At 42.5% G+C, this 14877-nt stretch overlaps 1 protein-coding gene across 1 annotated transcript in view; it reads right to left on the bottom strand.

The window, feature by feature from the left end:
* CNTNAP5 (contactin associated protein family member 5) overlaps nucleotides 1-14877 on the bottom strand; it is a 256571-nt gene that overhangs the window by 154709 nt on the left and 86985 nt on the right. The window contains exon 4 of the mRNA XM_059820523.1: nucleotides 10615-10762. Within this exon, the coding sequence (XP_059676506.1) occupies nucleotides 10615-10762 (148 nt within the window). The remainder of the gene's footprint in view (nucleotides 1-10614; nucleotides 10763-14877) is intronic.

The raw sequence follows: 14877 nt of genomic DNA, 5'->3' as shown, positions 1-14877 counted from the left end.
AGTTCTCACTCCACTTTTTGTAGCTTCATGAGTGTCTGTCACGCCATTTCTGCGTGTTGTCATGCCTGCATCCACTTTGCATCCAAACAAGCATCATCATAGCCTCTGAGGGTTGGCTGCTTGTTTGTGATGGGCATTTATCAACCATGTTTCTGCATGCAAATTGACTAGGCTGGCAGGAATAGTCAAATATCAGTTCAAAAAGCTTTTGAAGGTATTTCATGGGAACTAATCATTGTGGTGGGAAACAAGATTTCAATTCTTCAATTGCAATTAAAATTTCCTTTGGCAGCAGCAGCCTACTGTACTCTCTTTGCTTTATAAAGTGCTATTTCAAGCAAAATGTATTTTTAATAAACTTTTAGTTTTAAAAACATTTCAGGTACTTTTAAACTAATACATTGTATTCAAACATGCGACTGACATATATAAATTCAATTCTAATTTCTATCCAAATGTAATTTGGCACCAATTATGGATAAAATATCTACTTGTAAATAATAAATCTGTCAATTGGTATTTCCCGTTGATAAGAAAAATAGTTAAAATTAGTAACACCAGACGATGAAGAATCTGAACAAGGGTTTACCAAGCTACATAACTACTAGGATACATGCATAAAGATAAAGAATACCTTCATAGTAACCAAGAAGAAAGAGCATAGACTATCTTTGTTTGCAAACCACATGTTTTAATGATAATCCAAACCTATTAGTTTTCCATTTTCTTTTGAAAAATGACTGAAAGGTTCATGTGCAAAACCATCAAGACTTCCAGGTCAACAACTGCACTGTGATTAAAGTTGGTGATTTAAGTCACCTAAGCTCCCTTGAGAGTTCTTCTACTGTTTTGAGCATTAATGGTAGTTTCATTTGCTTCTCTCTAAAAACAGAAATAATAGGGGTTGAGAGGTTTTTTTTTTCCTTTTTTTTTTCTTTTTTAAACTGGATCAAGATTTAAAGAGGCTTGCAATTATAAGCTCAGAAAATAAAAGACCTGTTAATCATTTGTTACCATGGAAACTACCATTGATAACTTCTGCATGTCAGTATGACAGTTTGTACAGAAGTTTGATGGCACACTTACAAATGTGCAGAGAGCTCAAAATTTAAATTTGGTGCAAAATTCTGCCACTCCAAAACTGATTCCATTCCAAATCAGAAGGCAACTGATTATTCCTTATGAGAATAAAACTACAAAGAAATTCAACCCTGGGAAAAATTCACTCCAGAATAAACTAAGACCAACTTCTTACCTGTGATATCGGAATTATAACATGCTGTTTAGCATCATATGTGGAACAGTTGCTAGTTTAGGAAGTATCATGAATACAAAAGTATTCACGCCATCTGTTTTCACTGTTTTTTACTTCTCAATTAAGTGTTCAGAAACCGCTCCTTCAGAATTGCTGATTTCTCTTTATTGACACCTGGACTGCCAGTTTCTAGAAAGGTAATTAAATTCATAGTTTTGTTCTTACAAATTTCCCCTAGCTGCATTAAATCAATTTATTTAAAGTAAATTGCAAGTGTATCATAAAAATTGTTTCATTTTAACACAGGCAGGAATTAGGAAATAGCTTATAAAGAAGTTATAGTCTTTGATTTCCAGTGCATTTTGCAGTTAAAGTTGATTTTCCTCCTAGCTCTCAAAACCAAAGATATTGTAAGAGTAAGAGAGTACTGATTCAATGTTGCTGTAATAGCAGCCCTTCCTTCTTCTTATTAAGATCCAAGCCTTCAACCAGTCTGAATTCACACTTCAGTCCTTGTTCTTAACTCTCCACTAAGCCACAGCATAACACACAATTTCTTGAAGAGCTCTACCACTGACATTTACAGAGTATAACACAAAGGAAAACCTGTTTCTGAAAAGTTCTGCTTCACTAATTATCAGTTGTGAGTACACTGGCCAATAAATAGCCCTGAACAAAATGGGAATATGTCAAATAAATGCTAACACTGACAGCCAAAAGTCATTAGTGGCAGTTTGCATGACAAAAAATCATTGGCTTCCTGTTAAAAATTGAAAAATACAACACAATTCTAATACAGTCACTCCAGAAAACCTGCTTGTTTGCTTAGTGTTTGTTTAGTGCATGCATGTCCATAATCCACTTGCAGCAAGAGAACAAGGATCAGAAATGCTATAAGTAAGTCTCAGAAAACCCATAGGAATAACAAACTAAAGCACAACATGTGGTTTCATTCTGCACTGCCTGCTGGTTTACTTACTCTCCCTGAAGACAGACTTTACTCAGTCTGGGTACTTTTCTACACTGTCCTCATCAACAAGGCTACAAAACTCATCAAAAGTGAGATCAGGCAAATGACGCTTCTTCTATGTTATTCTTCACTGACCAACAATTCAAACAGATGCCTCTGCTGTAAATACATACAGAATCACAGAGTTATTTAGGTTGGAAAACACCTTTAAGATCATCGAGTCCAACTGTAAACCTAACACTGCCAAGTCCACCTCTAAGCCATGTCCCCAAGTGCAACATCTACACATCTTTCAAATACCTCCAGGGATGGTGGCTCAACCATTTTCCTGGGCAGCCTGTTCCAGTGCTTGATAACCCTTTCAGTGAAGAAATTTTTCATAATACCCAATCTAAACCTCCCCTGGCCCAACTTGAGGCCATTTCCTCTTGTCCTGTCACAATTCACTTGGGAGAAGACACCAGCACCCACCTCTCTGCAACCCCCTTTCGGGTAACTGTAGAGAGCGATAAGGTCTCCCCCCAGCCTCCTCTTCTCCAGACTGAACAACCCCAGTTCCCTCAGCTGCTCCTCATAAGACTTGTGCTCCAGACCCCTCACCAGCTTCGTCGCCCTTCTCTGGACACGCTCCAGCACCTCAATGTCCTTCTTGTAGTGAGGGGCCAAAAACTGAACACAGCATTCGAGGTGCGGCCTCATTGGTGCCGAGTACAGTGGGCAGGAGTACATACAGACTACTGCTCACAAGTGAAGACATTCCCATAAAATAGAAATCATTCATCAAGCTTTTCTGAAATTCAGTAGAGGTTCTGGCCCCAGGGGTGCTTTTTACGTCATTCCATTTGAATTTCCTTTCCCAACACAGATCCAAACATTAAAGTCACTTGGGGGTGAGTGGAAACATAGGCAGTTAGTTGACAGTGGATTACCAGGTCAATTCAGCATTATTTTGTTTTTTTAAAACAGAACAAGTGACCACAGGGCTCAACCTGTGGGACCAGCTATGCTGAGAGGAGCCAAGCAGGGATCAATGTGAAAGCATGGAATTTACTTGTGCAGCAATCTGCTCCTGGCAGCAGAGAGGATATACATTCATACTTACAAAGACGGTCCTCCTAGTGATTTTGGAAAAAGTAAATATTTACTTGGCAGGGTTACTCCAAAATACGATAATATCTTCTAGGAACAGTTGCAATTTGAGACAGGAACTTTTGGACTTGAAGCTGCATCAATGATGAGAAGCTTTAACTCCCTGCAGGAGGGAGGAGGACTGTTCCTGGTCTGAACAGATGTCTGTCCTGGCCAGTCATGCCTTACTGGCTAGAGTGAGTCTGAAGCAACTTGACTTCCCTCTCCACACCCCTCTCAGACATGCAATCCAAGGGATGAATGTGGATGAGCACTTCAGAGGTGACTGTTCTGCTATGCAGCTTTATCCCTATCACAAATCTATGTCTGCCTCTTGGTAAGCAATTATTTGGGTATTTATCTTACGCAGTTGGTTACAAACACGACTGGTCAATGACCATCAGACAGTAAGTGGTTCTCTGTATTGTGTTCTTTTCTATGTCATAGGAAGACAAAGGAGAGGCTGGAGGAAACTGGGGGAAAAAAATAAAAAAAAAAAGAGGGAGAAAAAGAGATCCAGTAAAAATATCATTTAATCAAAAAGCACAATATTAGATCATATTCCCTGAAGCAATGACAGCAAAAGATGAGAAATGAGATCCTGAACTGCAAATGAAGAACTCTGCTCTCAAAAGCAGAAGATACCCTGTCTCACGCCCTATCATTGTTTTCTCTGTGGTTTCCCAGCGTGGTAACTGCATATACACCTGATTCTGCTGATGCATTTTGAGCTGTTAACCAGTTATAGAATATGATCAGCATCTTCAATGCAGCTATAAATCTTATCCTGTAGAAGCAATTGTGTCAGCAGATTTTTTTTCCTGCACTAAGCTAACAAGACTTTTCCCAAGTATAAAGTTATACCCATTCCCCCCTCCTTGTCTCCACCATCAAAAGCAATTGTTTCGCCATTTGTCTGAACACATCCTCTGTTGCAGCTCTGGTATCTGTTACAATCACACTGCTTCTGGATCCACTGCTGCAAAGGGACAGTGAGAGCTTACACGTACCTCTGCATGGAAATTTCCATTTAACTTCTCATCAATCCTTCTCTGAACAGGAGACATCACTGTATGTTTTCAGATCAAGATAATCTCCTTCCTATTTCAGTACCTATTTTGAGGATGTGAGACGGAATCTTTACAGGAATTTCAAATGAATGTAATGAATTTTCACTTAAATACATACTTCCTGTGTAAGAAAGTAAACAACAATTAGCATGTGTCATCTGTGAATACCAGCTGATCTGACAGCCTTGGAGTGCTTTGTTGCACAGAAACTTCAATTTGTATGGGACAGGGTCAAGCACACTCAGGTGTCTGAAACAGCTTTACTGCTAAAAATGTGGGTTTATGTTCCAAAGAAACAATGTCAACTGGAAGCCAACTGGGGGGGGGGGGGGGGGGATGCGGGGAGGTGGCAGGGAAGAGGGGAAAAAAAGAAAAAAAAAGAAGAAAGAAGAAAGCTCTCTTGTTTGACAGAGAAGTTTTTGGGATAAATTGATAGTGGTAAATGACTTCTGGCAGGATCACTAAACAACAAGGAGTGCCATTCAGCAGCACAGTGCAATCACATGTTAAGTTAGTCACTTTGGCATCCACTGCACATAGCAGTTAATCTCTAATACGATTCTTCAGTATTTTTTGTTACTGTGTCCTGGCAGAGTGTTTGGTGACCTACAAGACCTGATGCCTTGCACATGCCCCCTACTAAACAATCATCATTTAAAGCTTTATTTGCCAAAAGTTAGCACAAGGTTGTGTTCTTGGGACCTCTTCACCAGAGTATGATGCACAGCACAGTCATACTCCAAAAATGAGAGATCAGAGCCTTGCACTGGCACAAGAGTGTCACATTCACCTAACTTTGCCGTCACAAAAATGCTTAAGCAGCAGCGAAGCCACAAACCTCTCCTACAGCTGTCATCTTCTGCTCAAATATGCAAGGTTAAAAAGGAGCTGATGTGAGCAGAGACCATCCAAGGAACCACAGGCTATTTTGCACACCCTGGTGTATCACAGCAAGATGCTGAGCTGCATGTTTGGCAGTAGTCCCAGGGTTTTAACAGCTGTGCAGCAGCACATGAAATTCAGATGGCTTAAACTGTCAGTGTCCCCAGACTTTTGTTTCAGGCAACCAATGAATGCTGCCACTGACACAAAAAGGATCTCCGGCTTGCCTGTAAATGAAAACTTTACCGCTGCAGTTTTCTGCCCCGGATATCAACATAAAGCAACTCTGTTTTCATATCAGGTGCTGCGCTTCTGGGGCAACAGTTGCCTAAAAGGTGGAATGGACAGCCAGCAGTGCAGCAGCATCTGAATTTCAACCTGCTTCTACAAGTAGGCTAAGAGGTAGAAAAGACCCCACAGTCACATATGTATGTTTGTGCAGGATTTGGTTCATATGTGATCCCCATGGACACGTTCTCTTTTTATCTTATACTTCAGGACTGGATCCAAACCTAAAATGCTGGTGGAAATCCTTTCTTCAACTTCAGCAGACTTAAGATCAAATACTCTAGGTTTGTTTACCTATAGAAGCCTTTAAGTCATTCCAACAGCTTATAGAGGAGTGGGCATAACTGGGAATTAGGCTCTTATAGAAGAATTTGTATCAGCTGAGGCCTTTGGTACAGGTAGGTGACTATAATGCTGTTCCTACTCCCAGCCTCACATCCCTTCTTTCATATACACGCAGACACATGAAGGGTCATCTCTTAGAGATGGTGCACATTTGGGACATTTGTTCTTGTAGCTCTGTTTCCTTCCTGGCTTGTCCAACAGCCTGTCTCTAGTGATTTTTTTTTGTCATTTTTTGAAACTCTCTTCAAATTACTAATATATTTCTTGTGCCCGAATTGAACATGGTGGATGAGTCTGTATGCTGTCAAACATTACAAAATGCAGTTATGTAGGTGTACAACAGCTCAGGATCTGATGCAGATGTTCTGTCAGTATAACAGTAAAGATGACATTTTGTAAATGATCAAACATCTCTTGTACAGTGCTGGAGTGCCTGGATTAGGAGTAGCCAAGACTGTGAAACTATATAAGCAAAACTAGTAGACAGGTATTGCTTGGCATATGCAATTTGCCAGAGAGAAATTTGAATGGCACATTTATATAAGCGGAATGAATATTTCAACACTCTGTAAAACTTTTATGAATCCCTTTATTTCTTTCCTGGCTTGCTTCAACCTCATACCTTAATTCTGCACAACCAGTTTTATTTCCTGTAACTGCAGAGTACAGAACAAAGATGAAGACTTAGATGATATCAGTGCAAGGAAACTCAGCCTGCAAGTGATTCTGAAGTCTTCTTCATATCATAGTCGGACAACCATAATCTGATATGAGTAGTGCCCATATAGTATTTCACATGGAGTAGCACCAAAACACATTCAGCTACAAAAGTTTCAACCTTCAGTTTGAGTTCTATTTATTGCACATCTGTTTGGACTATACTCTTCACTGCAGAGGTTTGGTGATCGTTAACAGAAGAAAGCTCTTTGAAAACAGATGAGAGAGCTGCTTTGGAATGATGTCATCAATGGCAGTTGGTTTTGATTTACAGGTTTCAGTTTCCATGTCCACTGGTAGGGCTGGAAAAGGTCTCTCGCCCTAGTGACTATCCATCCAGACCAGGCTGTTACAGGTCTGTACTCAAATGAATGATAGTCCACAGTGCCTAGGCATCAAAGTAGGTGGAGAAGCAGCATTTAAAAAAAGCTGAATGGATCTTTTAGATGTACACACATACAAGGATCTTCCTGTGAAACCATGTGAATCAGTCCTATGACCTGAGTGTAGTGATGAGGCCACTAAGACTCCTGGAACTGTGTCTCTGTTCAAAGGGATCGTGTGAATCAAAAGGTTTAAGACACTTTGCTCTTTAATTCTGCTCAGATGAATTTAAGAAGTCTCCCAAACAGGGGAGGTTTCCACTTTTTATCTTACAATCCCTTTTCTACACCCAGCAGGAGCAGACTAGGATCTAATCTAAATGGGGAGATGTACAAGTACAGTAATGTCACATGATTTGTTTATGAAGAGAAGGAATGGTGGGAGAAGTGATGGTCAGAGGCCGACTTGAGCTTAGTGACCATGAAATGACAGAACTCTCAATTCTTGGTGAAGTAAGGAGGGGCGTCAGCAAATCCACTGCCATGGACTTCTGGAGGGCTGACTTCAGCCTGTTCAGGACATTGGTTGAGAGGGCTCCTTGGGAGATGGTCCTGAAGGGCAAAGGGGTCCAGGAAGGCTGGACAAGCTTCAAGAAGGAAATCTTAAAGGCGCAGGAGCAGGCAGTCCCCATGTGCTGTAAGACAAGCTGGCAGGGAAGATGACTGGCCTGGCTGAACAGGGAGCTTTTGCTGGGACTCAGGAAAAAAAGGAGAGTTTATCACCTTTGGAAGAAGGGGCAGGCAACTGATGAAGAGTACAAGGATCTCGTTAGCTCATGCAGAGAGGGAATTAGAAAGGCAAAAGCCCAGCTAGAGCTCAACCTGGCCACGGTCGTAAGGGATAACAAAAAATGTTTTTACAAATGTATTAACAACAAAAAGAGAGCCAAGGAGAATCTCCATCCCTTATTGGATGCGGGAGGGAACATTGTCACCAAGGATGAGGAAAAGGCTGAGGTACTTAATGCCTTCTTTGCCTCAGTCTTTAATAGCCAGACCAGGTATCCTCAGGGTATTCAGCTCCCTGAGCTGGAAGACAGGGATGGAGAGCAAGATAAACTCCCCATGATCCAGGAGGAAGCAGTTAACGACCTGCTATACCACCTGGATGCTCAGAAGTCCATGGGGCCTGATGGGATCCACCCAAGAGTACTGAGGGAGCTGGCGGAGGAGCTTGCCAAGCCGCTCTCCATCATTTATCAACAGTCCTGGTTAACAGGGGAGGTCCCAGATGACTGGAGGCTTGCCAATGTGATGCCCATCTACAAGAAGGGCCGGAAGGAGGATCCGGGGAACTACAGGCCTGTCAGCCTGACCTCGTGCCGGGGAAGATTATGCAGAGGTTCAACCTTGAGGGCCCTCACAGGGCACGTGCAGGACAACCAAGGGATCAGGTCCAGCCAGCACGGGTTCATGAAAGGCAGGTCCTGCTTGACCAACCTGATCTCCTTCTATGACCAGGTGACCCGTCTGGTGGGTGAGGGAAAGGCTGTGGGTGTTGTCTACCTGGACTTTAGTAAAGCCTTTGACACTGTCTCCCACAGTATTCTCCTGGAGAAGCTGGCGAATCGTGGCTTAGACAGGTGTACTCTTCGCTGGGTAAAAACCTGGCTGGATGGCCGAGCCCAGAGAGTTGTGGTGAATGGAGTGAAATCCAGTCGGCAGCCGGTCACAAGTGGTGTCCCCCAGGGCTCAGTTTTGGGGCTGGTCTTTTTTAACATCTTTATCGGTGATCTGGATGACGGGATCAAGTGCTCCCTCAGTAAGTTTTCAGACGACACCAAGCTGGGTGGGAGTGTTGACCTGCTTGAGGGTGGGAAGGCTCTGCAGAGGGATCTGGACAGGCTGGATCGATGGGCCCAGGCCAACTGGATGAAGTTCAACAAGGCCAAGTGCCGGGTCCTGCACTTGGGTCACAACAACCCCATGCAACGCTACAGGCTTGGGGACAAGTGGCTGGAGAGCTGCCCCGCAGAAAAGGACCTGGGGGTGTTGATTGACAGCCGATCAGCTGAATATGAGCCAGCAGTGTGCCCAGGTGGCCAAGAAGGCCAACAGCATCCTGACCTGTATCAGAAACAGTGTGGCCAGCAGGAGTAGGGAGGTGATCGTGCCCCTGTACTCGGCACTGGTGAGGCCGCACCTCGAATACTGTGTTCAGGTTTGGGCCCCTCACTACAAGAAGGACATTGAGGTGCTGGAGCGTGTCCAGAGAAGGGCAACAAAGCTGGTGAGAGGTCTGGAGCACAAGTCTTATGAGGAGCGGCTGAGGGAACTGGGGTTGTTCAGTCTGGAGAAGAGGAGGATGAGGGGAGACTTTATTGCTCTCTACAATTACCTGAAAGGGGGTTGCAGAGAGGTGGGTGTTGGTCTCTTCTCCCAAGTGACAAGTGACAGGACAAGAGGAAATGGCCTCAAGTTGCACCAGGGGAGGTTCAGGCTGGATATTAGGAAAAATTTCTTTACTGAGAGAGTGGTGAAACACTGGAACAGGCTGCCCATGAAAATGGTTGAGCCACCATCACTGCAGGTATTAAAAAAACGTGTGGACGTGGCATTGTGGGACATGGTTTAGTGGGCATGGTGGTATTGGGTTGATGATTGGACTTGACGATCTTACACGTCTTTTCCAACCTTAATGATTCTGGGATTCTGGGATTCTATGATGGTGACTTGTGCCACACCACATTGAATTTACTGGTAAAATGCTGTTAATCCCCTGAACTCTCCCTGGCAAAATCTCACCTGTCTCCAGCAGTGTCTCATGTCACACTTGACCATTTCAGAAATAAACCCACAGCCACCTGAGAAACAAATACTGGACTTGTGTTTCCTCATTTGTGGACTTGTTTTTGTTTTGTGCATGGGAGCAACAGCGGTCCTTTTTCTTTATGTTTGCACTCTTCCGTGCTGATAGGTCATATATCTGCAGCGGTACACCAAGATAACTATGTGACCATAATGCCCCAAGGCAACAAATGTTGATAGGCTACTCCAAAGCCCATGTGACAAAGCACTGCAGACTGTGTCTTGGAGAATCATCACCACATGTTATGAAGAAGAGTGACAAAGAAAACACCCATGCAAAAACAGTTAAAGCAGCAGATAAGTTCTCTGCTCTCTGGAGCTATAAAGTCACGACCCTCAAATAGAAATAATAGCTGAACAATCCGCAGCACTTTCCTCAACAAGTAGTTAAGTTGCCTTAAAAACAAAAATTAATTATTTAAGAAAAAAGTGGTATCTTTCCTAAATAAAGCTTCACAAAAGATTGCAAGTAGCTCTGTGCCCTCCAGCGGGGCAGGAAGTTTTGCAGCATCTGATGGCCTTGCACTCGCAAGAACCAGCAAATCACTCTGTGGTGGGCTCAGCTCTGAGAAAGCTTCACCAGCTGAGCTAGATGGGCCAGCACAGTCCTGAACAGAAAGGCAAGGACAACTACTGAAAAACCAATGATGGCTATGTATTTCACATTACATTTTAACTCATAAAACTCATGCTGGACCCATCCTACAGCACTGACAGCACCAACAAAAAGCTCTTCGAGAAAATGTGCGTTAAGATGTAGCTACTTACTATAGGAGCAGCCGAAGACCTCAACTCTCAGTCCTATCCGCCCACCGACATTCCACTTCAGAGGGACAAAGCGCAAGAAGCGAGCTTTCACGGAGTGCAGAAATTTGTGGTGAACCACACCGTCAGCGTTGCTGTTCCCTGTGAAAATCTGGAAGGACAGAGAGCCTTGGTGAGACATTTAGTACCAAGAGGTGAATGCAGCACTCTGAATTAAGGCTGTGAACTGCCACCCCTCCTCCTGATTCTCAGTCTTATAAATGACTCAAAATTATTTAAATTGATTGTCAAGTTTTCTTCTAAGTGCTGTGTCTGTTGTGGAGGAAAAGGAGGGGGACAGCAGCACACAGAGCACCTCAGCGGAGTGGGGGACGGATACAGGGAGTTACAAAAGCAGATTGTAGATGAGGATGTTACAGAAGATGCTGCATAATTTCTCCAAACCCAGGATATTCCTGTGCACCACAATACTCCATCGGCCCCTAACATACCCACAACCACTTCAGCACAGTGAAGGATGAGGCCCAGTTTAGCCTTTGGTGCGTTCAGGGTAGTAAAAAAAGATGGTCACAAGGCACTGAGGATAGCCAGAGCCTGGGAAGACGAACAGGAAAGTGTACATCTAGATATGCCACAGAAAATTCAAGCAAGACATAGGAAGAGATGAAAGTCTGAGTCAGTACACAGGAGAGTCAGCATTTAGACTGTCTTTGCACCCAAGAGAGTTAAAACTTGCAAACAATAATTTAACTTTTTTTCTTGCCTATTTGATTAACTGCCTGCAACTGCCAGCCAAAATTAATGGCCCTACTTAGAATTATCACTCAACCAGAGGAAATTCTCTCATGGATGAAGAATGACTGCAGGATTTCAAAGATGAACCTTAAGACAAGTATCCAAGTTCTGATCCCGCCTGAAGTTTTTTCAATTCATCTTTACACCCTTACTCTGTAATATTGGGCTAGGAATATCAGCCTTCCTGTTAGCTTCAGAACACTTGAGTAACTCAGCTAGGATTTAAATTTGAAGCTAACAGTTTTATTAAATGTGAAAACCAAAGACAGAACTCACAAAAAAAAAAAAATCTCACAGGAAGGCTGTATTTGTAAAAGGTCCTTTGCTTTGTAAGTATAAAATTCCATTACAAAAAGTTGTACCAGTTTTAAATGCTTCTGCATTTCAAAAGCTGCCATCATTCACCTATGCAATACAACTGCAAGCACAAATCAGAATAACCCCAGTAAAGTAGACCTACAGTCCATTCCTGATGGCCGAAGGATGAGTTAAAGAGATTGGGCTTTCATCTTCACTTTGAAAAAAGGACTAATTTGCAGCTGTTTAAATTTTTACTCAAATGTAGGCTTTCCAACTTTTTCCTAAATGTTGTTAAAAATTGTGTAAAACTTCAAATACAGTGCATTCTGGTTTTAGTAAATGCAGCATGCTATTGTTTTATTAGAACTATATTCAATAAAAAATATCCTTGAACATTTCTAAGGAACAATATTTTGAAACCATACCATGCTTTCTTCATTTCGTCTTAAAACCTCTAACCTGGGAAAATTCTCTTATATGCAATAAGCCTTATTTTCCATCCAGTCATGAATGCAAAAGACAACATATATCTCAATTCCTAAAACATGCTTTGCAAGTGCATTTCATTGCTGGTATTTCTTGTCCTGTTCTGAAGATGAACAATTTTACTGAAATGATCTCTCAGAACCCCAGTTACCTCAATGAAGTGAAGAACCACCCTTCAAAACATGTGATCTGTAAAACTATTTTTATTAGGAGTTTATCAGGCTGAAAAGTGTATATAATTCAGCTATCCCAACTGTCCCCAAAGCTTTGCTTATCCTGCATCTCTTATTCTGAACTTTTTATGCACAAGATCTTGTTTTCTACAAGTATTATGTGATGGTTAACTAACCTCTCACAAATTCAGCTATATTAGATAATTAAAATTTTTTGGATGGGGATTCTTGTTGATCTTAATTCAAAGTTAACCACATACAGCAGTTGCGCAGCCTTGCCCATCAGATGTTTTGAGAAGTTCCACAAGTAACATTTCAAGATGTCCTGGGCTTACTCATACTGTTTCCCAGATAGGGGCCAAATTCAAATTCCAGCAGAGAGTATTTCAGAGGGTTTTTTCCGTATATTTCAAGTGAAAAATCTTGTTCTTCTCAGTAATGAAACTGTCAGCAGAGAGTAAGTCTCACAGTCAGAGCTGTGGCAGTGCTCCATTTTTATTAAGACACTCGTGGATATGTAAGATGGACACAGGGGAGTGTTGTTTTCTGTTTGCTTGCTTAGAAAGCTCATCCTCTTGAAATACTGTGATTATGTAAAAATCCGACCTTTCAAAAGATAAAGAAAGAAGAAGGAAGAAAGAAGAAAAAGAACAGAGAGGGAGCAAAGAGTTTCCAGTCCTCCCAATTGTGAAGAGAAGCTTAAAATGCAGTGACTAGAATGCAAGCGAAAGGTAAAAATTAAGAGACAAAAGAAAAAGTAGACCTTAATATAGCAATTCTGTAAAACAAGGGTCTGTGTTGTTTTTTTCTCATAATCCTCTCATACAAAAGGCTGTCAATACTGCACATCGCCTCACAGGCCCACAAGGTAATAATTTTTTGGTTATATAAAAAAGAAAACGTTCTGGGAGAAAGACCAAGTTGAAAGGCACCGTACCTCTAGAAATATCTCCTTGCAATTACATAGTATTGGGAACTAGGTGATTTGCAAATATGGTGTGTGCTAAACAGCCCACACATTTCTGCTTGGAAAACAGGTAGGAACGCAGCCTGCGCTGGCACACAGCGGCACGCTATGATCAGTGGGCCCTCGTGGCTGCTGGAACACCAGAGGGGCAGTTCACAACTACCTGTAACTGTTGGGGAGTTAGGCAGTCTTGACACCTCTTTTGCAGGGCAAACCTGTAAAGACATTTTTTGCAAAGCTTGTGCAAACCGCACACCCAAGCACAATGCATGGGAGCGTCACCGCTGCTTGCACACACAGAGTACACACAGAGTACACACACAGGCAGACGGTGTATACAGCACACTTCAGGGACTACCTGTGCAGTCAAAGGAGCTTTGTGGTTTTGCCAGGTAAAACAGAGACAGCTGTACCCCACCATCCACAAGCAAACCCAGGTGCCCACCCGCAGGCATCTGTGCTAGATAGTTTCCTTCATGACACCTCAAGGAAGAGCCAGAATTACCTACATCCAGCCTCCAAATCAGTTGACTCCAAACCTGATGTGCAACTATGTGAAAACATCCTTCCCACGTTGAAACCATCATGTCAGTAAAAACAAACACTTCAAAAGTCAAATACATCCCTTACAGCAGTGTTTCTCAAGCTTCTCTAATAACCAAAGAGCCAACGAAAATTTTGGGGGAAAAAAAGTCCACAGGCAATGCTGTACCCATTGATCTGCGCCTACGAGATGGTTTTGCATGCAGCTGGCACATGACTGCTTGCTGCTAACTGCAGTGTGTCACTGTGTATGCCTTTAGGATTGCTTTGATTTTTGCTTCCAACTCCCACTGCTGTACTGATCACCTTCCGATGTTTTATGGACCACCCGTGGGCTGTAGACCATTGATTGAATAACACCAGTTGCCACAGATGGTCACTTGAAAACTTAGATCCACAGCTGACACAGAAATAATCCATCCATTAAAGAAGATGAAACAAGGATGAAGTACCAGATTTTGTAGCCCTGGAGGTTCAAATATTGATTAACAGTAAAATTATTGGTGAAAATGGCAGAAATACTTCCTCTTGAGAAAAAGCCTTTATGACAACTTGTTGATAGGGATTAATTCACAGGAACAAAACGACAAACTAGTGAAGAAAACAAAGCACCCGCATGCCATTTCCCATGCAACACAGTTGCTCTGGGAGGGAGCATAACACTGAAATCTGTGGTTTCTTACAAGCCCTGTAAACACAACAGACTGATGATTTACCTGGGAAATTCTGCTTCTGGCATTCTATGGGGCTTATAAATCAAAAAGCTCCATTAGTGCCAAATATTGCCACCAGCTTCTTGAAGGCAAAAGCTTTTCCCTAGCGCTAGCAGCGGTAAGGTTAACAGCTTGCCACGGGCAGGGCTCCCTCTAGGACCAAGCTTGTTTCACGATGCCTGGCTGCGTGATGCCCCACTGTGACACAGACCATGGCACTACAGTAATATTTTATGAGGCTTTTTTTATGAGCCAGCAAAGGCAGGTCCCAGTGGCACGAAGAGGTGAG

The sequence above is a fragment of the Gavia stellata genome, chromosome 8, assembly GCF_030936135.1.
Source record: "Gavia stellata isolate bGavSte3 chromosome 8, bGavSte3.hap2, whole genome shotgun sequence".
Lineage (NCBI taxonomy): Eukaryota > Metazoa > Chordata > Aves > Gaviiformes > Gaviidae > Gavia > Gavia stellata.
The sequence above is the reverse complement of the archived record's forward strand: the minus strand, read 5'-3'. Positions and strand labels throughout refer to the sequence as shown.